The sequence below is a fragment of the Mauremys reevesii genome, linkage group 2 (assembly GCF_016161935.1).
Source record: "Mauremys reevesii isolate NIE-2019 linkage group 2, ASM1616193v1, whole genome shotgun sequence".
In the NCBI taxonomy this organism is placed as follows: Eukaryota; Metazoa; Chordata; order Testudines; family Geoemydidae; genus Mauremys; species Mauremys reevesii.
Window position 1 is genome coordinate 60,355,832 of NC_052624.1, and position 26,887 is coordinate 60,382,718.

At 41.6% G+C, this 26,887-nt stretch overlaps 1 protein-coding gene across 7 annotated transcripts in view; it reads right to left on the reverse strand.

Moving 5' to 3' along the window:
* RAPGEF5 (Rap guanine nucleotide exchange factor 5) overlaps nucleotides 1-26,887 on the reverse strand; it is a 229,774-nt gene that overhangs the window by 167,358 nt on the left and 35,529 nt on the right. For all 7 annotated transcript variants that reach the window (XR_005594557.1, XR_005594556.1, XR_005594555.1 and 4 more), the window contains exons 2-6: nucleotides 16,715-16,765; nucleotides 16,270-16,376; nucleotides 11,685-11,806; nucleotides 9,830-9,998; nucleotides 478-544 (exon numbers count right to left, since the gene is read on the reverse strand). Coding sequence is in view for 3 of the 7 variants with exons in the window: in XM_039526096.1 (XP_039382030.1) it covers nucleotides 478-544; nucleotides 9,830-9,998; nucleotides 11,685-11,806; nucleotides 16,270-16,376; nucleotides 16,715-16,765 (516 nt within the window). In the remaining 4 variants the exon portion in view is untranslated. The remainder of the gene's footprint in view (nucleotides 1-477; nucleotides 545-9,829; nucleotides 9,999-11,684; nucleotides 11,807-16,269; nucleotides 16,377-16,714; nucleotides 16,766-26,887) is intronic.

A 26,887-nucleotide genomic window follows, 5' to 3' on the forward strand; every position in this document is an offset into this window, starting at 1 on the left:
GACAAGGCTTAAGTTACGCTACTTCAGTTGCATGAATAATGTAATTGAAGTTGACGTAGCTAGATCCACTTACCATGGTGTCTACAACACACTGTGTCAACAGAGACTTTCCCGCCAACTTACCTTACTCGTTGCAAGGAGGTGGAGTCCAGAAATTGACAGGAGAGTGCTCTCCCATTGATTTAGCCCACCTTCACCAGACCCGCAAAATCGATGCCGCTGCATTGATTGGAGTAGAGCCAATTTGGCTCCATAGTGAACATATGCCCTTAGTGTAAGTGAGAAAACAATTGCTCTGAACAGTGAAGCTAACACACCAATACCACCTCCTCCTGCTCATGACTTCCTTCCAGATACAAATTTGTAATTTCCATTATGGCCACTTGTCTCACTCGGACACTGTTTTCATTTGAAAGGATCCACAACTTGACAATATTTCAAATGGGATCAATACAAACTTTGATGTGATAATCTTACCGCAGATGTGAGGCGAGCAAGAATTTCAGCATTGGTCTCTGCTGTGTCTTCTATTTTTTGACCAGGCCTTAAAAATAAAAATAAATAAAAAGTTATCCTTATTTTGTGATTTTCTTTGGCGATCTCTTCATTTCTGGAAAGCAAGGTGGCAAAGCAACACAACACGTCACTGAAATAAAAAGGGCTTTTTTGAATTTTTGCATCAAAATGAAGAGCAGAAGTCATGTAAAAATGTAAAATCATGTAAAAATGTTGAAAGACTGCTCTTCAGATCAAAGAATGAGATAAGAGTTATTCTAGCCAAGTGGAAAAGGAGGACTTCCTTGTCTCAGTTGCGCATTCAAATGTGTATTTTGATGATCATCATTTTCTACATAGGAAGGACTGTTGGAGTAGCCCAGCTGTCACACAATGTGCTTTGTTAAAAATGTGAAGCTCTGTCTTTTATAGAGCTGTGGGTTCACAGATATAAAGACAGAGGATTCCAGAAATCATTGACACATGAAGCACTGATATTTAATGCAAGCATGAAAGCTAAAAGAATAATTGTTAGACACTCCAAGTCAGCAGTGAATGGGAATGGCATTCAGATTGCAGTGATTTAACAAGTATGAAAGAGGTTACGTTACAGTAACTCAGATGATGAACACTGGCTAGATAGTGGGCAGTGGAAAAGAGAAGAGAGTGTACAGCTTCTTTCCCCAGTCCATAGGGCCCTATGCAAAGGCCAGTCATAATCCAAAGGTCCAGTATTAGGCAAAACTTCCACACTTCCCAAAGCGGACAGTGAAGAGTGAAGGGCAGGGCTATACCTTTGATTTTTCCATTAGTATTTTACTCCTCTCTACACCCCTTTTTCAATCTCTCCAGAGTTGTTTTTCATTTTGCCTGGTCTATCAGTTCTCTAAAGCACTCACCCTAGTGCCCTTAACTCCATTTTCACTCTTTTAACTAGAATTTTTTTCTCCTCTTTTTCCTACCCAAGTCCAATAAAGTTAAGTTAAACTTTCAAATACACAATGTTCTAACTGGTTAAAATTAGCCCCGCCACTCCCAAAAGCTGGCTTGTTCTTAGTTCATTTATACATTTTTAATGAGTGCCAGGTTTGTGTCATTGTACACCGCATTAGATTCTATTGTACAATAGCATATGTGTAGTTATATTATTCATTTGCAGGAATGTTTGTGTTCTTCTATTTCCAAAAATAACTGCTAAACCAAAACACAAACACAGATTTGTTTGGTAAACACAGAAAAGTATTTACTCTGCCCACGCATTTAATTGCATTTCCTTTTAAGCAAAAGGGTTACTGTGTGCCAGTTGAAGGTCCAAATAATTGTACTTTTCTTTTATACTATGTAAGATCTCTCACTGAAACATTTATTGAACCTCATAGAAGCCTTACTGGAAATTGAAAAAGATAGAAATCAGTCTGGTAGGATTATTCACACAGGAATAAAAAACCCTTAATATATTTATTTTCCATTCTCTTTAACAGAAGCATAGTGTGCCTGTAAACTACACAGTTATCCTAAACTGCAGCTGGTGTAATAAACACCAATCCCAGGTATTAATGGAATATTCTGTCTTAGGGTAAATAATTTAATTGCTCTGATGCTTTGATGTGTTTAAGGAAGCAACGTGTCTAGTATATGCAAATAGCACATTGTAGTTGATGCATCTAATGTCAGAATATTTTTCTGTAATTAAAACATTTTATGTTTTCTTACAAATGAATTTATTTTGAGGCAAGCATGTGCAAACTAAAATGGTAATCTGCATTTGAAATGGCCCCAAAAGCTGCCATTCCAAGTCCAACAAAAACATTACTTAATTTTCTACCAGCTTTACAGCCAGAGTGGAAGAACAAATTTGAAATGGAGTCAAAATGTGATGTTTTTAAAATACAGAACACTTCTGGCACTTCTGAGAGACAGTGTGCCCCTAAATACTTGACCTACCTGAAGTATGACTCCAAGAGGAGGATTTTTTCTAGAAGTGATGGCAAAACATGGCAGCCTCAACCAGTAGATATGGCTGTAGATATAATTTACAAACCAAGAGTATCAAGGAGTACCAGCTATTTTCATTTTAGTCCATCTCCTCTTTAAAACAATACCCCAGCGGTATACCTGTGAATCATTCCTCACACTTGTGAATCATTAGTAACTAATGGATAAATGAAATAAAAGATTTTCCCAGCTTTCTAAGCTTAAAATGATTGCTTTCCAAATACAGAATAGTATGAAATCAGAAATATGGTTCTTTCTGACTTATTGGAAAGTGGCTAGGGAGGAGGGATGCTAATGAGGGGTAAGGGGGAGGAGAAAAAAAGATAAGACCCTCTCTACCTCTACTCCCAAGGCAAATCTGATGTCATTTTCTTTGTTTATGAAAATGTGTAAAAATGGTTGAGACATTTTTAAGTTCCATGAGAGAGGAAGGAAAAATGTTATTCTTTTAAAAAGTGTCTGAACAGTTCAACTATTGCTGACCTTGTAAGAAGGGGTTAAAGCCAGGGCTCTGCCAGCATGGACCCTGAGAGTTGTTATAGTTGAGAGAAGACTCCTGTGCATGTTTGTAATGTGCCCAGAAGCTATGGCAAGGCCTCTGGTGCAGAGCTGCTCAGGGGTGTAGGAAAGGGTCTCTCCCTCCTGCATATTTCTGGAGTGCCATAGGTGTTTTGGTGGGGAAAGCCATCCGAGGACATCTACACATATAAGTTAAGAGTGCAGAGGAGCCATAAAACTCCTTAAAAATAAATATGGTAAAAAAAAATAAAGTTAAACTATCACCTCAGTATCTAGCAAGGTGAGAGAGGACTGAGAAAGGGCTTCCTGATGCACACAAGGGAGCTGTACCTCGATACACCTTAGAAGCTGTGTGAATTAAATGAATGAATAAAATGAATTAAATTTGAAGTGAGTTTGCCCCATGTGCATTTGTATTACAATACAGTCCTTTATCACATGATCACTTTTTTCAGACAATACAGGGTTTTTTCCTACACCTGTAGGTATATAGCATCTCATAGTACTGTGTACTCTGTATGGTAAACAAACCATGCACCATCATTTATATGGCAAGTTCACCTAAAGTAGACTTATGATACACAGTACTACAGATTAAGGGCCAAATTCTATTCTGACTTACGCCAACTTATGTCGATAATAATTTCCACTGATGCAATTACAGGATAGGATAACAGTGACATTTGCAGGCATGGGTTGAACACTTAACTACTAAAATAATTTAGCTGTGAACTTAACTATTTCATCCACTGCACCGCACCTTTGGAAGGGTGTGCTGCTGTTTACAGTACATGAATGGTGACAACATTAATAAAATACATGATCCTCAGGATAAACCACGAGGTTATGGCATCAAGCTATGGTAACTCTCATCCCCAAACCCAGAAAGCTCATACTGGCTCAGATCACTCCTTCACATCCTGTACAAGCTTACAGAGAGAATATTATTAGCTAGTATCCTGCTGCTTGTAGAAACAATGTTACCAAATGAACAAGCAGGTTTCCGACCAGGTGCAGCTGCACCAACCAAGTATTAGCCTTAACACTACACACAAGTGGGAGTCCAATGAAAACTCTTAGACTTATCTGCCGCCTACAGCACCATATGGAAGGATGGCCTCCTGAAAGCCAGCAAAATTATCCCATGCGATGCAATGATAAAACTCTTCTGAGAAGTTCTGACCTGTCGTAGATTCCCTGGTGACCAGGTCAGCAGGCTCAATGATGGCCTGCCAAAGAGATCAGCCCTAACACTAATCCTGTTTAATATATATACCAGCAATCTTCATCATACACCACCAAATAATTTTGTCTATCCTGATGACATTGCTCAGACTACACAGGCACCTACCTACCACAGAACAAATTCTAACCCTTGACCTTAAAACTAAAGAAGAATATTCCTTATATTGGCTACAAAACCAAACCCCATTCAGACTGCATTAGCATTTCATCTAAACAACTGAAAGTCTACAGCAGAACTGCATGTGGACTTCTGTGTCCAGCAGATAAGAAATGATCCCACCGCGAAAGATCTTTGTGTGACATTAGATCAAACCCTCACATATCACTGGGCCCTGAAAAATATCCACGACAAAATAAAAATACATGCAGAAACTGGCAGGAACAACCTGTGGGAGCTGATGCAAAGTCTTCACGGACCTCTTCATTGGCCACAAACTTTAGAGACCTCTTCATTACTCTGCCACAGAATGCTGTTCACCCATCTGAACACACAGTTTCCACACATCACTTGGCAACTCTCAACACCATTTTGTGTATCATTACAGGCATAGTAAAAATCAGTGTTACAACTATGGCTTCCCGTATTGGTGCACATCCTCCCACCCCAAATTCATCATGACATGAGAATCCTTTGGGAGTCCCCATCATATTTGAGAATACAAGGATCTCCCAATACATGAAGACCTAAATAATACAAAAGACTAATTTAAATCCAGAAAACCATTTTGGATTTCAGTTTAAAGGTTTGAAGACTTGGGTGTTCCCCTGAAGATTAATGGCAAGCAAGGTGGAAGCAATGTCCTGAATGAAGACCTCATCAAGGATCCAAATGAAGAACCCAGTGGTTCTTCACTCCCACAGAAAATATGGTCCATTATGAATAACATCGATACATCATATGACAGATGTGCCTACTTGCTCCATAAATGAAAACTGACACACCTGTTTGTGGAAATGGACTTCAAACTATGGAACACCTTGTCAACCAATGTCCCACATGATCATATCCTGGTGGTAGCTGACTCTCACCTGAAGCAATTTCTTGGATCACCAACCTAGACCGCACATTTAACACTGCTGTTAAGCTATAAGAAAATGCCATTCTTTTATCTGCATAAGTGCTCACATGGGTGGGTAACGACTCCACAAACTCCAGCCATTCATTTTATTTTAATATTTTTTTCCTATGGAATTAACATATAGCTCAAGTCTGCAGGAGTCAACAAAATAATACATAGCATAGTAGCCCACCCCTAAGTTTTATAGAAAAAATCATTCCGGGTGCAAAGCTATCAATCAATTGAATTACATCAGAGATTGAGTAGGGCTACAGCAGCAAATTAATCTTTGAAACAAATAGGATGTGGAATACCAAAATTAGTATGAACAACAAAACAAATGAAGCAAGGGAAGGAGAAAGTGTTGATCCATTTATCCTCCCCATCTCTCTTCATCCTTCTCTCTTCTCTGCCCTACTTCCACTCATCCCTCATTCTCTTTAATGAGCTTAGTTTAGTCTTGGGGTTCCCCCAACAAAATTTTTGGTGGCCTCATATGTAGTGTGACAATTTTTCTCTGACAATTTCTCCTAAAATACTTAATTAGCTTCAGGAAAAACAAATAAATATACACATATATAGGGCCCTACCAAATTCATGGCCATGAAAATCCTATCACGGACCGTAAAATCTGGTCTCCTCCCTGTGAAATCTAGGCTTGTGTGTTTTTACCCTATACTATACAGATTTCATGGGGTAGACCAGCATTTCTCAAATTGGGGGTCTTGACTTAAAAGGGAGTTGGGGGGTCACAAGATTATTTTAGGGGAGAAGGTCACAGAATTGCCACCCTTACTCCTGCACTGCCTTCAAAGCTGGGCAGCCGGAGAGTGGCAGTTGTTGGCCGGGTGCCCAGCTCTGAAGGCAGCACACCCCACCAGCAAAAGTGCAGAAATAAGGATGGCAATACCATACCATGCCATCCTTACTTCTGCACTACTGTTGACAGCAGCTCTGCCTTCAGAGCTGGGCTCCCGGCGAGCAGCCGCCGTTCTCCAGCTGCCCAGCTCTGAAGGCAGCGCCACCACCAGCAGCAGCGCAGAAGTAAGGGTAGAAGTACCACAACTCCCCCTACAATAACCTTGCAACTCCCAGCCCCAACTCCTTGTTTGGGTCAGGACCCCTACAATTACAACATTGTGAAATTTCAGATTTAAATAGATGAAATCCACAATTTTTAAAATCCTATGACCGTGAAATTCACTAAAATGGACTGTAAATTTGGTAGGGCCTATACATATCCAAATCATTGTACTTTATTTATGTGGGGTTTTATTTTTGCAGACTCAATAATAAAAATAATGTACAGTTATCTCTATTTTTACTGGACTTAGAATACAAACAAATAAGGTGCTTTGCATGTTCTTGTCTTTTTTGTTGTTGTTTCTTTTGCTTTTTCAGTTGCCTGGTTTTGGGTGGTTGGTTTTTTTAGACTTACTACTAGCAAGTCTGCTTCTGTGAAAAGTGATATTTCTATGTTTGTTATTATCACTTTTCACAGCAGCAGACTAGCTAGCTATCTGGAAAGTAGTGAAAAGTGATATTAAAAAACATACAAATATCACTTTTCACCGCAGATTTACTCAGTCCTGGCAAGCCAGCTGACAAATTAAGCCCTGGATGGGGGACTGGGAGAGGCAACGGGGACATGGGGATGGATGGGGGGATGCGGGGCCAGAGGAGGCAGTGGGGACCAGGGATGATGCGGGGGGGGGGGGGTGATCCCAGGGCCAGAGCCTTGCAACCATGGCCAAAACCTGGGTCTGGAGGATGCAGCAGGGGCAAGCCTGAGGCCATGCAGCTGGAGGATGTCCAGGGAGGCAGCGGAATCCAGGAGTGATGGATGAGGGCCGGAGGAGGCATCGGGGGCTGGGGTGATGGAGGGGGGCTGAGCTTCAGGCCAGCACCCACCACCACACAACTAGGGGTAAGGGCTGAAGCCCAAAGCCCAGTGGCCGGAGTCCAGTACTCATCACCACGCAGTAGGGAGATGGATCATGTGGCCAAAGCCAAGCAGCCGGATTCTGTGGCTTCATGGCCAGAGCCCAAAGGCCTCCGGCCAGTGGACGCAGCCCACTGCTGCATGGCTGAAGCCCAGGGTCAGAAGAGGTAGTGGGGACCAGGGACAACGTGGCAGGAGAGGAGGGCTAGAGCCCTCCGGCTGCCACCGAGGGCTCAAGCTGGAAGTCCAAGCCTCACCACCCTCGGGAAGGTGGGGAATTCACACCAGCTGCTTGTTCCTCTAGCATTTGTGACTCTAGAGTGGGCAGGGCCCAATCCCTGCTGGCGGCCCCAGGGGAGGGGGTCTCTCCTTTGCCTCCCCCTGCCTCCAATCACCACCCAGGAGGCTGTGCCCACCAGAAAAGTCCCTGGTGGCAGCCTTTGAGAAACGCTGGTTTAGTCAGTCAACTTGAGCAAGGTGGAAGCATTTATTTTAAAAGGATATAGCACATATATAGATAAAGGCTTTCAAAGATCTCAGTCTACGTTATTGTTTTTAGAATTATTTTCATCAAGTCAAGACATGACTTTGGGGATTATCTAGGATAATCAGTGATTTTGGCCGTCATCCTGCATGGCATGTTATTCCTTTTACAATTATATTTTAGCAAAAAAGTCTATTACTCACACCAAGCACTGAGAATTTTGAAATTGGAGAAACCTACTTTGTATTTAATATCACACTCTGGAGACCACCACCATGGTTCAAAACTCTCTTCCTTCAGAAAAAACTCAGTATGACAAGCAAAGCCATACGAGTAAAAGTCTTCAGTGACAATGTTCCCAAAAGAAAACCACTAAGAATGTGAGCAGGAAAAAGCTGGAGATGTACATTAAGAAATAATTGTACAACACAAGATGGGTAACTGCACTAGAAATGACAGTTAATACTAGAACTGCAGACTATAAAATACTGGCCTTTTCTAGTGTGAAAGTAGAATGAATTAGATTGTAAATGTAGAATGGATTAAAGAAATGCTGTATGTTCCTTTAAGCAGGAATGAGGAATGTTGAAATAAAGTTGTCAGAAAGAGAAACATTAAGGTCTGGAACAATGGGTCCACTTAAGCTAATGGTGGGACATTAGCAGGAGATCGGTTAATAAGGAAATAAGATTGTGTGTGTCTAGCCCCAGTTCTGTTCTGTTCCCTTTGTTATCTTGTTAAGTTCACGCCCTTTTTATCTGTATAAATAAAGTAGATTAAGCCTGGCATGGCACTCACACATTATCTGGGTGTATTAACAGAGCGCTTTGCTAATAAAATGGAGTGGTCTGACAAATTGTGAGTCCTGAATCTGACTTTGACACTAGCAACGTTCACGCGAATGTAATGCCTCCTTAGCTAGATCCTACCCGTTATCCAATCATATCCCTTCCCATCATCCTTCACACAGCCTATGAATCAGAACTTTCTGGTGTGTCCTTTTGACTGAGAACCTTCAGGTGAACAACCATGAATAAATGGCCTGATTTTCAGAAGTACTTAGGACCACAGCTCCCATTGTAATCAAGATGAAGTCCCACTAAGGTTAATGAAAAGTAGAGGCGCTCAGTGCCTCTAAAAGTCAGGTCATTTATTTTAATGCCTAAATATACAGTAAATGTATATGCTCAAATGTAGCGACATAAGTTTAAAAGTTTTGTCCTTTCATATGGGCCCTTTACGCTCATTTCTAGTATTTTCTATTAGAAATTTACTTTACTGAAGATCCTCTTAAAATCTGAGAAGGAAGGAAAGAAGTTACAGAAATGAGTTTCTCTTTAACAGCAAAGAGGATAGTTATAACTCTAAGGCTAAGACTTTTCTCATGGAAGTCACAGAATCCTGTAGGGGGTGGCGGCGCAGAGAAGGGGAGCGCCCTGCTGGAAGCGGGCTGCGCGCTCCACCTGCCCCAGCCGGTGCCAGGTCTGCAGCAAGCCCGGCAGCCTGCGTCCTTCCCTCCCCGCCAACCAGAACGGTGCAGAGCCCGCACGGCGGACGGCGCGAGTGCCCTGCTGAAGCCCTGGCCGCCCCCCTTCTTTCTCTCCCCCCCCACTCCCTCGCCCTCCCCTCCACTAGCTGGGGCACGTCTGCAGCACAGGGAGTCCCCCTGCACCCTAGCTCCAGCTGTGCCGCAGGTTGGTTTGTTTGGGTTTTTTTTCCCCCCTGCTTTGCTACTCCAGCCATGCCGCAGGGGTTTGTTTGTTTGTTTTTTGCCTGGGGTGACAAAAATGCCAGAGCCGGCCCTGGTGAGGATGAAAACAGAAGCACAGAAAAAGTGAAGTGACTTGCCCAAGGCCTCTGAACAAGCTAGTGCCAGAGCTGGGACTAGAACCCAGGTCTCCTACCTCCCACTCCGTCCTACACATTTGACCACAGTGACTTTCTAGATGCCGAGTTCAGCAAACCTATTGATACAAGAAATAACACTCAGATGGAAGCTGTTGCACACATATATAATTTTGTATATATGTCTGTCATCATAATCCAGGCATTTACATTCAGCAAAAAAAGTTACAAAGAGGAGGTACTTACAGATTGCATATAGCAGCCCTGGGAGAAGTAAGAGGCACTAGCTGCAGTAAGAATTTTACACCATTTTGCCATCCTTCATCTCTTTCGAATTCACAGAAAAGACAAGTACATTCATCAGCTGAGAACTGGTAGAAAACATGAGTGTCTTGAAAATAGAGTTGTCTGTCCACTGTTAGAAAAAATAAAATGAAACACCTTTTAAAGTTTCTTCTACCAACTTTACTCAATACCATATATACATATTCAGTACTAACTTCATGCTTAGTTTGACAACCATCAAGAACAAAATGCTTAAAACTGAACTTTGAAGCAATCAGATACGGTCTGGCTTTAATTAATTTCATCCAAGTGATGCAGCCAAAAGGAAAAAAAAAAATCTCAGAGTAACAGAACATCCAGGTTCCTGGAGTTGAAGGCAATGGAGTCTGGATACTTCAGGAACAGAGAGAGCTCTGCCTTTAAGGGACATAGCTGTCAGAGAGAGGTCTTTCACCCAGCATATTTATGAGCATTGTTTTTCCATTAGCCTCTAGCTCATTTCTTCTGGTGAATGCCTTTCTGCAGTATAGCAAGATCAAAAGGAATAAAAGGATACATGAAAAGAGGAGGAGGGAAAGCTTTAGGAACAAAAGAAAAATCTTAAAGGGATCAAATACTTTAAATATTCATTCTCCCTTCACAATGCACATACTGTAAATTCATCCCTTTTAAAAAGATGCCAGACTAGATTCTGTCCCGCATTATGCCACTTCTGCCAGCAAGAGCCAGGACACAGGGCCCTCAGCATCATAATGCCCATCCTGCAGGAGAATGTGATAGCATGATGATTCTTAACTGACACAGGAGGGAATGAACCAAGACCTCCACAGCTGAAAGAATGAGCTGCTACAGCTAATGAGTCAAGGCTTCCTAGCTTGTACTATAATAGACTCCTATCCTCAGCACATCTGGCACCGAAGGGAACCTTTAACATATACATTCCCCAGTAGGTTACAAAAGCACAAAGTTTCTAAATTCTTCTGTACTTTGAAAGGAGAGGGGTCAATTCACTAGCACAGAACCAAATAGCCATGGATAGGAAAGGGGCACGCATGGACAGGATGGGCTGGTGGTGCACTGATTCAGTGGCTATGTGATTCTGGATGCAATGTGAAGCTGTCGTCCCATGGAAAAACCCGAGGGTGGCTACTGATATCAACATCAACACCTGTGTCCCAGATTTCTAGGCCAAACTCTGCCCTAGCTTAATCTGCAGTCAATGGGGCAACACAGTGAGAGGAAGGGTGAATTTGGCCCAACATAGTTATCAATGAGTAGAAAATCTCTCTTCATCTACTGTGCTGTATTCTCTAGGTATGGAAAAGAAAAAAGAAAAAAAAACCACTAGATACTAAAGAAGACACCTGATGAGCCAGTGATTTATAGTGACAAAGCAACTGCTGACTTTTTGAAAACAATACAAAGCACCTGAAGAAAAAAATAGGTTGACATAGACATGCACATGATCTGCAAACAGGCAATTGCATTTCCAAAAGCAGAAGACAGAAAACTGCATCTGAACGAGTTCATATCTTGTATTTATTAAGTGAAACATCACATGGATAAGTCTATACCATATTAATATTGAAGGACATGACCTCCTAATTAAAAACAAAATCAATCAATCTACATTTTTCTTTTTCCTCCTCTGTCCCTCCTCTGTTCCTCCTCATTAGCTGTAGCAGCTCATTCTTTCAGCTGTGGAGGTCTTGGTTCATTCCCTCCTGTGTCAGTTAAGAATCATCATGCTATCACATCTCATTCTATGTACAAATGCCTTAATGACCATGGTAGGACTTGTTTCCATAACACTGACCTGATAACACAATTCCCATATCCAGTAGAAGCTGCCATACACCAACTGCTGTAGATCTGCACTTAACAAAAGGACAGTGCTTCAACAGCCAGTCTACCAGTTCTGATCCAACACAGCTTCTCCTAAAAAAAGGCAGGACATTTATTTAAAATTCATATTATATTCCACAACATGAGTGTTTGACTATATATAAAATCAGTCAAAAGGTGTACTGCATAATATTGTGCAGCAGGTATTAACTGGGCATACAAATGTATCTATATATCTCATGGGATGATGAACATCTGAAGTCCATAGATACCTGCCTGTAACTCAGAGACTTCCCAATTGTCACATGACGATTAAAAATTATATTTCACCTCATCAGTGGCTATGTGAGATATAGCTATGTAGATTATATTGTGTATGTATATATAATATTTTTATAAATGAATGTTAAAGTAGAAATAGCCAGCTCAAACCATTTTAACAGTTGAAGTTATTTGAACCTTCAGCCTCATGCTTAAAATTCTTCAAATATAGATGTAAGCAGTAGAGCTAAGCATTATATAAATGGTCCTGACTTGGGACTGGGGGTCAGCCTTTTTACTAGGATTTACTTTGTGTCACTACATTACTAGCAATGCAATAACCTCACTTTTAAATTCAACAAAAATAAACAATCTGCATTTCATTTTTAAACACATGAATTAATGGTATTAAAATAGAAACCTGTGATTTTTACATAACCAAAAATAGGAAGAACACTTGCACTGGAGCATGATGTGGTTGGAGAGCCTTCATTTCACTGTCAAGATATTCTGTAAATTACACTCAGAACCACTATGTAAACAAACTAGGGCTGTCAATTAATTGCAATTAACTCTCGCAATTAACTAAAAAAATTGATCGTGATTAATCGCACTGTTAAACAATACAATACCAATTGAAATTTATTAAATATTTTGGATGTTTTTCTACATTTTCAAATATATTGATTTCTATTACAACACAGAATACAAAGTGTACAGTACTCACTTTATTCATTTTTATTACAAATATTTGCACTGTAAAAATGATAAAGTATTTTTCAATTCACCTCAGACAAGTACTGTAGTGAAATCTCTATTGTGGAAGTGTAACTTAGATATGTGGATTTGTTTTTTGTTACATAACTGCACTCAAAAACAAAACAATGTAAAACTTTAGAGCCTACAAGTTCACTCAGTCCTACTTCTTGTTCAGCCAATTGCTAAGACAAACAAGTTTGTTTACCTTTACGGGAGATACTGCTGCCTGCTTCTTATTTACAATGTCACCTGAAAGTGAGAAGAGGCATTCATATGCCACTTTTGTAGCTGGCATTGCAAGGTATTTAAGTGCCAGATATACTAAACATTTGTATGCCCCTTTATGCATCAGCCACCATTCCAAAGGACACACTTCCGTGCTGATGAGGTTCGTTTAAAGCAATTTTTTTTTATCATCAAATTTGTGACTGAACTCCTTGGGGGAGAATTGTATGTCTACTGTTCGGTTTTACCTGCATTCTGCCATATATTTCATGTTATAGCAGTCTCAGATGATGACCCAGCACATGTTGTTTGATTTAAAAACACTGGCACTGCATATTTGACAAAATGCAAAGAAGGTACCAATGTAAGATTTCTAAAAATAGCTACAGCACTGGACCCAAGGTTTAAGAATCTGAAGTTCATTCCAAAATCTGAGAGAAACAAGGTGTGGAGTTTGCTTTCTGAAGTCTTAAAAGAGCAACATTTCGATGAGGAAACTACAGAACCCGAACCTGAGATCTGCCATACCATTCTCTCACTAGAAGGGAAAACCTATAATGGCAGCAGGCTGTAAAAGAGAACCAGTTTGGGCATACCTGTGAGTAAGATAAGCATGCATGCATGCAAAATGCAAACAGTACAACAAAAATGCAAGGCCTGGTTGCCCAAATGAAACAGCATAACGAGAAGTGTTTCTTCTCAGGAGGAAGCTGCATTGAAGATAATGAAAGGAACATGTCTGAACATACAGGATCTTCAGGTTGGTAAACTTTTTTATTTTATACCACTTTCTTAAGGACTTCTTCCTTGTGGACTATTCTTGAATTCTCATGTTTGAGCAAAAAATATAGTTGTTACTCTATGGTACTATTATTTTAGATGCAGTTGTGATAAAAAATAAATAGCTGAAAGAGGCAGATTTTCCTTTTACAATTTCACCTTTAAAGTTGTACTGAGGGTCAGTGAATGCAATGAGTAATACTAAATGAGCAGTATGGTAATAATTAAATAACTGCATCAATTTATTTTGTTTAGGAGAATCCATCCTCAACATACAGGATTCTGAAGACTATCCACCTTCAAGATCATCATCATTTTCTATAGGTGTTTCAGTCATACAATGTATGACACATAGTCACAGTAGATCACCTTTAGCAAAAAGGAAAAAAAATCTCCATCATCCGGAAACAACCACAGATCAGTTTGTGATAAGAACCAGCAGATTACAGAAAGAAGTAATTGATGAAAAAAATTGCCTGGTTTGTTTATGCAACAAACTCTCCTTTCCGTATGATTGAGAACCCACACTTCATTAACATGGTTCAGTCATTAAGACCAGGATACAGTCCACCCAAGATGTTACGGGTAGACTGCTGGATAAAGTGTATGAAAGAGAAATTGAGCAGTATGCAAAAGGTCTAGAGGGTGAAATTGCTCCATCCATCAAGACTCAGGTTAACAACGTCCACAATGATCCTGTTGTATGTGCTTGTGTGACAACAGAAGAAATGAATGTCTTCCTTACAGAAACAATTGATACATCAGGAAATGCACACAGCAGAATACTTACAAAAAGCAGCAGTAAAAGCTATAACAAACTGCGGAAAACAAAATCAAATGTCTAGTACGCAGCTTGGTCACAGACAAAGCTGCAAATGTATCCAAGATGAGAAGAAATTATTTAGAAGAGAGAGTCCCAAGCTAATAACATACGGTTGCAGTGCTCATTTGATGCACCTACTAGCCAAAGACTTCAGTGTTCCAGAAATAAAGGCTAATGTTGTTGAAATTGCAAAATACTTCCATAACAGCCACTTTGCAGCAGATGCTCTGAAAAAAGTGGGAGGAACCAAGCTAACTCTCCCACAAGACGTGCAATGGAACTCAGTAGTGGACTGTTTTGAACACTATATCAAGAACTGGCCTAATATGATGACAGTTTGTGAACAAAATCATGAAAAAATAGATGGCACTATCATAGCCAAAGTTCTCAACATTGGGCTTAAAAGAAATGTTAAACATACGCCGAGTACCCGAAAGTCACACCAGTGAACTGGTGGAAGTCACTTAAGCACTCGGATTCTCCACTTTACACTTTTAGAGAGAGGTAAGGGATTAACTCTGTGTACACAAATTTGCAGAGGGACAATAGGGTTGAGGTCAGTTATTTCTCACCTCTATGTATTATTTAGTTATTTATTTAAAACATTTTTGCTGTTAACAAGCATGTTATCTCTGGAGACACAAATCCACAGTTTGAGAACTGCAAAACTAAGCATCTCTGATGGTATCTTCCAGACCACGGGTGGGCAAACTTTTTGGCCACATCGGGGTTGCGCAACTGTATGGAGGGCCAGATAAAGAAGGGTGCGCCTCCCCGAACAGCCTGGCCTCCTGCCCCCTATTCGCCCCCTGACTGCCCCCCTCAAAACCCCCAACCCATCCAACCCCCCTGTTCCTTGCCCCCTGACCACCCCGTCAGGACCCCCATCCCCATTCAACCACCCTCTGCTCCTCGTCCCCTGACCACCCCCTCCTAACTGCCCCCCAGGATCCCACCCCCTTATCTAATCCCCCCCATTCCCTGTGCCCTGACTGCCCTCCCAACCCCTATACACATCCCCACCCCCTGACAGGGCTCCCGGGAATCCCACTCCCAACCCTCCCTGTTCCCCATCCCCTGACCATGCCCCCAGAACCTCCACACCATCCAACCACCCCCTCCTCCCTGACTGCCCACCCTCCCCCGCTCCCTTACCAGGAGCAGGAGGTCACAGCCATGACACCCGGCAAGAGCCAGCTGTGCTCCCCAGGCTACCCAGTGGCAGCGGTGAGCCAGAGCGCAGCCGTGTGGCTGCCAAGAAGGGGGACAGCGGGGGAGGGGCCGGGGACTAGGCTCCCCAGACCAGACGCTCCTGCAGGCTGGATGTGGCCCGCAGACCACAGTTTGCCTACATCTGTTCTAGACTGAGCCCCACTGGGTAGATAGAAAGATTAATCTAAATAATCTATACAGAAGCTCCTGGAACTCCATAAAATTGGGTCCCTAATTCATGAACTATTGGAACTCATTTATAAAACTTTTCTTAAACATTACATGAATATATTGTCTCATACTACAGAATTTGAATTTATAATCCCTATTCCGTGATGAGATATCTTTGAGCTATAATGTATCTATCTTTAGATAGGTTTTTTCCTCAAAAAGCATTTTTTAATCAAAAAAATCCAATTTTTTCTTTACATCATTATTTTTATGCGGGGTGGATAAAAATCAATGTGGGTTCATTAGAGCAAATTAACTTTGTTACCTGCAAATTCCTGTAAGGTACACTCTGTCTTTAATCAGGTCAGAAGCCTGAACTGTAAAAATATTCCTGAGAGCTCTCCCAGCACATGAAGAACTCTCTCCATAAATCTAAAATGAAAAGAGAATTTGCTTGTTTATCTAGATATAGAAAGTTAGAACACTTAAATACACAAAAAAGCTACTGAATTAAGTTAAACTGGTATAAATGTGATTAAAATTGGTGTGATGTAAGTCTACATCTGGGTTTACACACAGTAGTTAAATAGATTTATCTATATTAATAAAAGTTTTCTAATGTAGACAAGCCAAAAATTGTACAAGTGGCTCTAACTGCAGGCTATATTCATAAATCACTCAAAAGCCAGGATTAAGCAAATGAAACAAAACAAATATTCTTCCTTCTAAGTCTTTCAGAATGTGGAATTAAAATGAAGTTTTAAAAATACCTTGCTTGAAGGGTTTTCCAGATATGGATTTGAAATTCGTCTGGACAAATTCTGTAAAAAAGATAGATGGATAAGTCATTATCTGTAACCAAAAATAAGAGTAAGAGAAAGGTAGGTCATTTATTTATTGAAACATAGGTTAAAATCATTTATAAAAGTCACCAGAGGTATCCTGTGTGGCCTCATTCTAGTCCTTTGTGCACATTTGTTCACACCACAAAGACTGTAATAGGTCCAGTATTTTTTAAATGATCTGAAAAGGGAGGTGAGCAATGAGGTAGCACAATGCAGAGGATACAAAATTATTTAGGTTATTCAGGACCAGAGCAGATTGTGATTAACTTCAAAAGAGACCTAAACTAAGTAGGTGAATGGAAAACATGAACACAAATGAAGTTAACTGTTAATCTATACAAAGTAATGAACATTGGAGGTTTCACAGTAGCAGCCGTGTTAGTCTGTATCCACAAAAAGAACAGGAGTACTTGTGGCACCTTAGAGACTAACAAATGTATTTGAGCATAAGCTTTCGTGTGCTACAGCCCACTTCTTCGGATGCATTGGTGGGAAAATTTTAAACTCCTCATATTGCTAAATTGACTATCCATCTAGTAAAGGAGCCTGGGTGTCACTGTAGACAACTCAATGAAGACCTCCTCTTCAATGTGCAGCTGTGGTCAGAGAAGCAACAAGATATCAGGAGGCATGAGGAATGAGATGGTGAATAGTGAGATAATGCTTTATGTAAATCAATAGTGTCCCCTCATCTAGAGCACAGTGTGCAGTTCTGGTCACCCCATCTCAAAGAGGATATTGCAGAGTTTAGAGAAGGGCAACAAGAAACTCATACATGAGGAGAGATTGAAAACACTGAGATTACTTACCTTAGAAAGGAGATGATTAAGAGTGATATGATGAAAGCGTATAAAACAAATGGATGGTATAGAGAACAGATGTTCCCACTCTATCCCAGGAAACAAACAACCAAACCAAACAACCACCACACACACACACCAAGACGACATTCAGTGGCCTGAAAAGATGGAAAATTCAAAATGGGTAAAAGGAAATATTTTTCACTAAATGCATGATTAAACTGTGGAACTCATTGCCACAAGAAGACGTGTAGACCAAGAAATTAGCAAGATTCAAAAGTGATTGGATGTTTATAGGAAATAAAATATATCTAGAGTTAACAATAATTATAATTTTGGAAGGAATATTTAACTTAATGCTTCAGGCCTTAACCCACTCTAACTAATAGCGATCAGGAGACCAGATGTGAGGGGGCAGATTATTCCAAATCTGCCTGCTGTGAGATTCTTACCTCTGACTCTGGAGAATCTAGCTATGGACACTGCCAGACAAGATACTAGACTAGAGGTCTATTGGTCTTATCCAGCATGGCAATTTCTGTGTTTCTATAAGTGGAACACCACACAATTCAGCTCAGAATACAAATACTGCCTAAAAATCCCAGAACTAGAATAATAGCAGCTTTGCAGGTCAGGATCAAGGTGCGCTGGTAGAACAGTATAAGTATTGCATTGCTCATGTTAGTCCAAGTTCTAGGCAACATTATTAATTCCTTACTTTAAGAATGGCCCAATTTGCACACAAGATATTTTAATAAAAAAAGTCTCATGAAAACAGTGGAATAATTATTGAACTCATTTCAGAAACACCTAACTTTTTATCTATTTAATAGAACTCAACATACAACAACAACAACAACTAAATAACACTTCTTACATTTTCAAAGTTCATTACAAATGTTACTGTGGTTCTATGCTCCTTATGTGACAGAAGGAAGCTCAGTATGGAAACAAACAAAATGAGGCTAAATCTATTTTCCTTTCCCCCATATCCAAAAATAGATTGCAACACCACCACTTACTCTTTCTAATATGCATGTTATTAGCACGTGGTAATGCTTCACTTGATTTGTTCTCAAATCCTTCATTGTGTATTTATCAATTTAGTAGCTACAAACCTCATTTATTATAGCTGCATATTCCAGGTTATAAATTGATATTTCCCCCATGTTCCAAAGTTAACAGTGACTATAATATTATTGATCAGTTAGCTAGTAAATTAGAGTACATAAGATGGCTAATTCCTTTCATTCCAAGGAAAATTCAACCCAAGACAAGAACAATAATGTTCCACTGAGGCAAGTCTACACTACAAAATTAAGTCGACTTAAGTTACATCAACATACAGCCACCACGGTACTTGAACCAGTTTTACATGTCCACGCTACACTCCTGGTGTCAGCAGCGTGTGTTCTCACCAGGAGCGCTTGCACCAATTTAACTGTCAATATGGGGCATTTTAGGATAGTTTCTGAAAGGCAGCAACTGTTGATGTAAGCAACACAGTGTCTACACTGACACTATGTTGACCTAACTACATCGACTCTCGTGGAGGTGGAGTGATTAAGTTGGTGTAGTGGGCGAGTTACGTCGGTGGGAGCAACATTTTAGTGTGGACGCTAAACATTGACCTAACTCTGTAGTGTAGACCTAGGTCTGCCTAACATTGACCTAACTCTGTAATGTAGACCAGGCCTGAGATTGTGGGGTGAGATGGGGAGGAAAGTCTTTTCAGTTTCTGACTGAAAAAGAAATTCCAACAATGGAAGCCCCCAAAGAGATAAACAAGATCAATACACCCTTCAGATGCCTTGGACACAACCCCTTCCCAGTCAGTATCACCCTCTTTCAGGGCTGGAATCCACCCCTAATCTGCCTTTGCCCACTTGATTGGTTTAAATTAGCTCTGCATTATCAAAACAATTATAAGTAGAGTTGGCATCCCCTATGATTAACTCATGTAACAATTTCCATGTTAAAACAAACAACCAACAAAAAACAACCAACAACCAACGGATTTTTTAAAAAAGAACTTCTCACCCTCCAATGCTTGCAGGGGGCCACTGTAAATAGGCAAGGGGGTACCCTTGGGGTGATGGAGATGCATTTTGCTGGTCCCATTAAATGTTGTGCAGATACTACTGAGTTTTATGCAGGTAAAATTGTCATTTCCCATGTACAGCCTGTCCTGCACATATTAATTCTGTCAACAAGTCAAACATAAAAACAACAAAAAACTGAACACTCTAAAGCCTTGTGCTCACACCTGCCTTGGTGCCTCAATTCAGCACACAACACTGGGAAGCAGGTGGAGCAGAGACTCAGCCAGCTGATGTTGAAGCAGCTGTAGTAGAGAAGGCAGGGCCAGACCAGGCTATACCCCTACCTCTCAAACCAGCACGCAGCCCCAACAGTGCATCTCTCCCATCCACCTTTTTCCTAAAAACAAAAACTAAGAAAGAAACACACTGCAAAGACAAAATTATGTAGGTTGCAAAAGTCAAACCCCTGAAAGTTAGGAAATGCCAGACAGTGTTGTGTAATGAACAGGGCCTCAAAATTATGAGATATTGCTATTTAAGAAAAGAATCCTGTGGCACCTTATAGACTAACAGACGTTTTGGAGCATGAGCTTTCGTGGGTGAAGTGGGTATTCACCCACGAAAGCTCATGCTCCAAAACATCTGTTAGTCTATAAGGTGCCACAGGATTCTTTGCTGCTTTTACAGATCCAGACTAACACGGCTACCCCTCTGATGCTATTTAAGAACTGCCCAGACATCAAGGCTTTTAAAAGGTGTGAGAATAAAAAACAAAATCTAACAGCAAGATTTCTTCAGACTTTCCAAAGAGTCTGAGGAAACTCAATTTCTGCAGCATTTCACAAGAGTGTACTGTTGGTGAAACCAAAGATACTTCCCTTTTCTCACTGTTTGTGAATTAAATTTTAAAAACAGATATCAAATACTGGGATATTATGTTGCCAAATACAGTTGTGGGAAAACAGGGAACCCAAGTGAATCAATGATGTATAAAAGGGAGGAATATTGTAAACTTTAATGACAGGATTTACCTCATGGACAACCCTGCTAAGGAAAGAAGTGTTCATATTGATTTCTTTTTAGTTTAGTGACAAAATGAAGAAGGCAAATATTTACAGTCAAGCATGTTTATGCTACCAAGGTAGTGTAATACACTTGTGCTGAAAGCAGAAGTAAAAGAAAGGGACTGAAACAAAAAATAGTGCATTTCTAAGAACACAAGGAATAATCAGAAATGTAACTATAGTGAGGCAGAATGGCCTCCCTCTGAGCCTGCACTCTCCCTGGTGGGTGGAGCCAAGCCAGCCCTGCCCCCTGCGCTGGAAGCAGAGGGGAGAGACAGGAAGTGTAAGAGGTGGGCCCTTCAGGTCAGTTGGTCCAGAGCCAGCAAAGGAGGCAAATGTCTCTAGCCCACTGCAGGACTCTGGACAAGACCCCCTCGCCATGCAGCACGCTGCCCTTGGAGGAGAAAGAGAGTGGGAAGAGTTGCTGGGACTGCTGTCTGCCACTTACCCCCGAAGAGACTGAGGACCTGCAGACTATGGAGCTACAACCATGGACTGTGTGGGAGGAGGTAGCCCAGGGGAACCAGACATTAGTCAGGTTGTGCTGTCGCAATACAAGTCAGCATATTTCAGAAGGATCCCCGCTGACCCCTGCCACTGTTAGGGCCCTGGCCCTGCAGCCTGGTGGAGTAGGGTGGGACTGGGTCCCCCTGCTGCCAACCCCAACCCTGGGGTGGCGGCCTACTTACCCTAGGCCAAATGGCCTGCGCCTTGTTTGTGGCTTGCCCCAGCCAGAAGGCTGCAAGCCCCTAAACTGTTTGTTGTCTGCCTTAACCAGGAGGATAAGCTAAAGACCTGCCAATTACTTACTGCTGTGACCGCTGCTGTCTGCCTGAGCCAGAAGGCTCAGGCTAAAGATTGCTTGTTGCTCTGCCCTGCCCTGCCCATCTTTCAGTCCACCTATGTTTGCAGTGTCAGCTCCTAGTGTGAACAATAACTGAGCTGAAATCTGGCAGCTGAACAAAGGTCTGGTGATAAGTAACATGCAGACTGTCTCTTGGGTGATGACCCAAATCAGTCAATTAACTACTTCCTGAAACTGATACCCAATTAGAAGGGAATATACATGCTTACATATGTGCTTTAAAAAGAGATTGTGACAAAGTTACAACTTGTGTCCTTGTTTGGAAACAAGACTGTTGTAAAGTGAACACGTTTTCATCATGGTTTGAATAGGAACTGGGAGTGGCTGGCTCACTACAAAAGCAATTTTCCCTTTCTTGGTATTGACACCTCCTCATCGACTATTGGGAGTGGACCACATCCACCCTGATAGAATTGGCTTTGTCAACACTGGTTCTCCACTTGTAAGGTAACTCCTGTGATGGGTTGGATCACAGAAACCCCCTTGGATCTGCCAACTGATGTGCCAAAACTATTTCTGTCCCTGCCAGCTTGGGACTCCATCGCGCTGTCTTGTTGAGCCACACATGCCAGTCTGCTGCAACACAGGCCCAGAGTCTGAACCATGTCCCCTAACAGCTGTAGGCTTAATTGAAAGCAGCTTAAGAAGTATTCCTGTCTTTAACACTCAGATGCCCAACTCCCAATGGGGTCCAAACCCCAAATAAATGTTTTACCCTGTATAAAGCTTATAAAGATCACTCAGACTCTGGTGATGACCACCAGAGCAAACATCAGAGGAAATGCATAATTCTGTATTCAAAGCTAAGTTTAGATGATGTGCCATAAGCAAGGTGTTGGTTGTTGGGCCACGCATCGAATCACAAGAATAAAAAGTATTTAAAAGCTGTCTTGTTCTCTGAGTGCTGCCTGTCCTGTTAGGTTGGCGGTCCTGTGGAAAAAACAGTATAAGATTGTGCAATTAAAGACCTAATTCTGGTGTTTCCTAATTTTATTTATTATATATATCTCAGCATAAGTTTCATTTTTGCAAGTCTACTTTGAGAAAGTCGCTTGTTTTTTAATGTATGCAATAGTTAAATACAAGTAGTATGGTTGTCAGTACTGGATCCAGTAGAGAAAAAGAGGGTTAACCCAGACATGTCCCCTACCTTTTGCCAAAAAGAAAACAAATCCCTTTTAAAGCCCCAAACCACCCCTCCTTCCGCAAGCTTTTGAGAAATACTGTATACTCCCATGATATGGTTATATTCTGTCAAGGTTTAGCCCAAAAGGGAGACTAATTAGAGGGGATTTCAGGGAAGTATTTTAAGATTACAAAGGGTATAGGAAACATGGAAAGTCCCTTGTTTTCATGCTGGTGTTACAAGCACAGGAAAAATGTGATTAAATTACCTGACAGTAATTTTAAACAAACAGAAGGAAATACTTCTTTATGCAGCATGTAGTCAGCTTCTGGAATTTGCTGCCAGAGGAGATCAGAGAGTCTTACTGAAGCTGGATTTTTAAGAGGGTTGGCTAGCTTGATGACTGATGACTAATAAAAATGAGCCAGATTCTCAACTAGTATAAATCAGCATCACTCCACTGAAGACAGTGGAGCAATGCCAGCTTACACCAACTGAGGGTCTGGGCCATTATTTTTACATGTATAGCTACAGATAAAAAGGTAAGAATATTTTGTTTCAGAGCTCAATTTGATTGTGAGTTGTAAATAAAGTGGTTGGCTCTGGTTCAACTCAAGAAGTTGATTGCATAGGCTCATCTGCTGGAGGTGTTTTTTTCCTTGAAAAACATGGTGATCGGCAGCTGTCGCTGTTGTCTCTTGAGCGGCTCAAACATTTCTTGATATGGTCTCAAATCATCCATAATATGATGAGTGATTTTGATGCTTTGTTCCATTGAGGGATTGTATTCAGAAATTAAATCATTCAAGTGTTTCACTGCTTGGAACACTTCAGCAAATTTATGAAGATTCCAACTTGCTGGCTCTTCCTGGTCATAGTCATCATCATCTTTGTCTTCTTTAGATTATTTTATCAGTTCCTCTAACTCTTCGTTAGTCAATGTTTCTCTGTGGCTCTCAATTAATTCTTCAATTTCTTCCTCAAGGAGGTTGACAAAGCCATCACCACCCACTTGCCTGGCCACCTGAACAATGCATTTCACTTCTTTGTCAATGGTCAGGAAACCCTCAAAATCATTCACACATTCTTTCCATAGGTTTCGCCAACATGCATTGACTGTTTCAGGCTTGATTGCATCCATTGCCTGTTTAATATAAGTGATGCAATTGGCAATGTTGAAGGACTTCCAACGCTCCATCACATTAAGATTGGGATCAGCAGCCATAGCGCTACGTATCTGTGAGAATGTAAGCCTCATGTACGTGGCCTTGGAACAGCGAATCACACCTTGGTTGAGAGGTTGGAGGTGGTACTGTGGGGGGAGAAAGACGACTTCAATGTCATTATGTGCAAAGCAGAGTGCCGCAGGGTGACCAGGAGCGTTGTCTACGATCAGCAACACTTTAAAGTCAATTCCTTTCTCTTCGAGGTACCACTTGACCTCCGGAATGAAACATTTGTGGAACCAATCCAGAAATAATGCTGCTGTCACCTAAGCCTTTTTATTTGATTGCCAGAACACAGGCAGGAGATTTTTGTTCTTGCCTTTTAGGGCACGGGGATTTGCAGCCCTGTAGAGCAAGCCCAGCTTTATTAAATGCCCAGCCACATTGCCACAAAACAACAGTCACACAGTCTTTAGCTGCTTTGAAGCCAGGGGCTTGTCTCTCTGATTTCGAAATGTAAGTGCAGTTGGACATTTTTTTCCAGAAGAGCCCAGTCTTGTCAGCATTAAAAACTTGTTCCGGAAGACAGCCCTTTTCTTCTATGATTTTCTTTAATTGTTCAGGGTAGGCTTTTGCTGCCTCTTCATTGGCAGATGCAGCTTCACCAGTGGTCTGCACATTTTTGAGGTTGAAGCGGTTCCTAAAACTGTTAAGCCAACCTTGGCTGGTTTTGAATTCCTTCTGATAAGAAGGCTGTCCCTCTTCGCCAGGAGGTTTGAACAGCACGTAGAGGCTAAGAGCCTTTTCTCATAATGTGTCGCCATCGATAGGCACAGATTTACGGTTCATGTCTTCCAGCCATAAGTTTAATGCCTTTTCAGTCTTCACTAAAGTCTTATCACGCACCTGGCCCATCACTTTAGCAGTTATTGGAGCACTTGATGCCACGGCTTGACGAATTTCTCTCTCAAATCTTGATGGCATGGATGCTAGATTCGTTGCAGCCATATTTACGTACCACGCTGGAGACCAACATACCATCTCTCAGTAAGTCCAACACAGCCAGTTTTTCCTCCAGTGCTGGAACAGATCGCTGTTTATTCGGCTGAGCACCAGATGAAGTAGTTGGCTTGCATTTAGGGGCCATGTTGTACGAAAAATATGCATCTTTAAACACTAGAATCACACTCAGCATGGTGAGCTGCTCACGCTGTGAGAGGCACACGGGAACTGAGACCGACTGAGGGAACAGCAGATTCATGTCTCCCATCTCACGCTCACTCCGGGGCATATGCTCATTGAGTAGAATGGCGGGTGGAATCGCCCGCACTATTAAGTATCTTGTTTTTCTTTCTTTTTTTTTTTTTTTGCCGAGCGCGTATGGTTGAATTCACATAAGTTAAACGTGAATATGATGTGACTCGCCTGTATACCATCATAGGTGGCAGGGTACCAGACTTGATAAGAGTGATGGTTTGATCCATTATGGTAATTCTCATGTATCTGCTGGAAAAGTTGCAGAGATATATTAATGGATCCTGCTCCATATTTTGATGCAACTGAGCTGCACAGTGTAGAGCTGAACCAAAATGTGTATGTATTTAGACATGGGGTTTTGGTTTGGCCTCATCTCTAGGCAGGAGCCATTTGTCTTTTCACATTAGCTATGTCTACTCTAGCTCTTTTTTCCCCACTGAAAGCTATTCCACTATGGCTAACACCAGTGCAGCTCCACTGGTGGTAATCCGAGTTGGGAAAATAACTCTTGATTTGTTAGCAAGACAAGGTGGATGAGGTAATATCTTTTATTGGACCAACTTCTCTTTGTGAGAGAGACAAGCTTTTGAGCCACACAGAGCTCTTCAGATTTGGAAGGGAAAAAAAAATCAGTTCAGGTCAAACCATGACAGAAAACTCTGAAAAATTTCAACAAATCAAGCCACCTGTTTCAAGTCAAATAAAACAGGTTTTGCTTGACCCCCAAATGGACTTTTTTTTTCCCCAAGCATTTCTAGAGGGCTAGAGTCAAAGTGACTATCTACTGTCTTTGGGCCAGAGAGAATGAGAATGACTCCATAACCTGATTGTTAGGGCACTCATCTGGTATGTGGGAGATCCAAGGTCAGTCCCTGCTCCAATGACAATTTATTTATGAAAAGCGGAACAGCTTCAGCAGGAGACACTGAAGCCTTGTTTACACTGGCAGCAGCATGTAGGACAGAGGAACTACATGTGCAATTAAATGCCACAGTGAACAGCATGCTGTGTCCACACTGTGGTGTGTAGCTACATGCAAGAGTGAAAGTCTCTGGCAGGGGAAAGGCTCTGGCAGCTCCCCCCATCACAAGGAGATGCTGGAGCCTTTCCCAGTAACAGGGAAGCTCTAGCAGTTCTCTGGCAGACTCTGGCTGTCATGACCAGCTTGTGAGCAGTCAAACCTAGTGGTCAGAGTGGGAGTTGGGAATCAGGCAAATCTAATAACAGAGTCTGAGTCCATGACAGGCCAGAGGGCAAACCAGGAGTCAGGCAAGCATGGTCCAGTTACTGGGAGGTCAGAGTCCTGCATAAGCCGGGAGACAGGCAGGGTCAGAAGCCAGAGTCTGGGATCGATCGCACACAAGGTCTGAAGCAAGACAGGAGGGCGGTCTATGTTGTTGCTCAGACAACTCCTTGTCGTGCCAGCCTATCAGTGGGCTTAGAGGAGTAGCCACGCAAGGCCCTGCTAGGCGGTACTTCCTGCTGGGCCCAGCCTCACAGGGTCTTTCTGTGGAGCCCAGTCTAATCCTCCTGTGGTGATGTGGAGATGTCAGTAACCCAGAACCCTCATGGTCCCAGCTTCTAGCCCTGCAGGTTCTCACATTGGCAGTGGGGAGACAGCAGAGCACTACCCTGCTAAAATAGTAGTATAGAGGAGGGTGGCTGTGACACTGAAACACTGGACAACTTGGGTATGACCCATAACTTACAAGAGGCATTGAAGTGTAATCAAGACAATCTACTTGTATGTGAATTTCAAAGAGCTGTTATAGACCAGC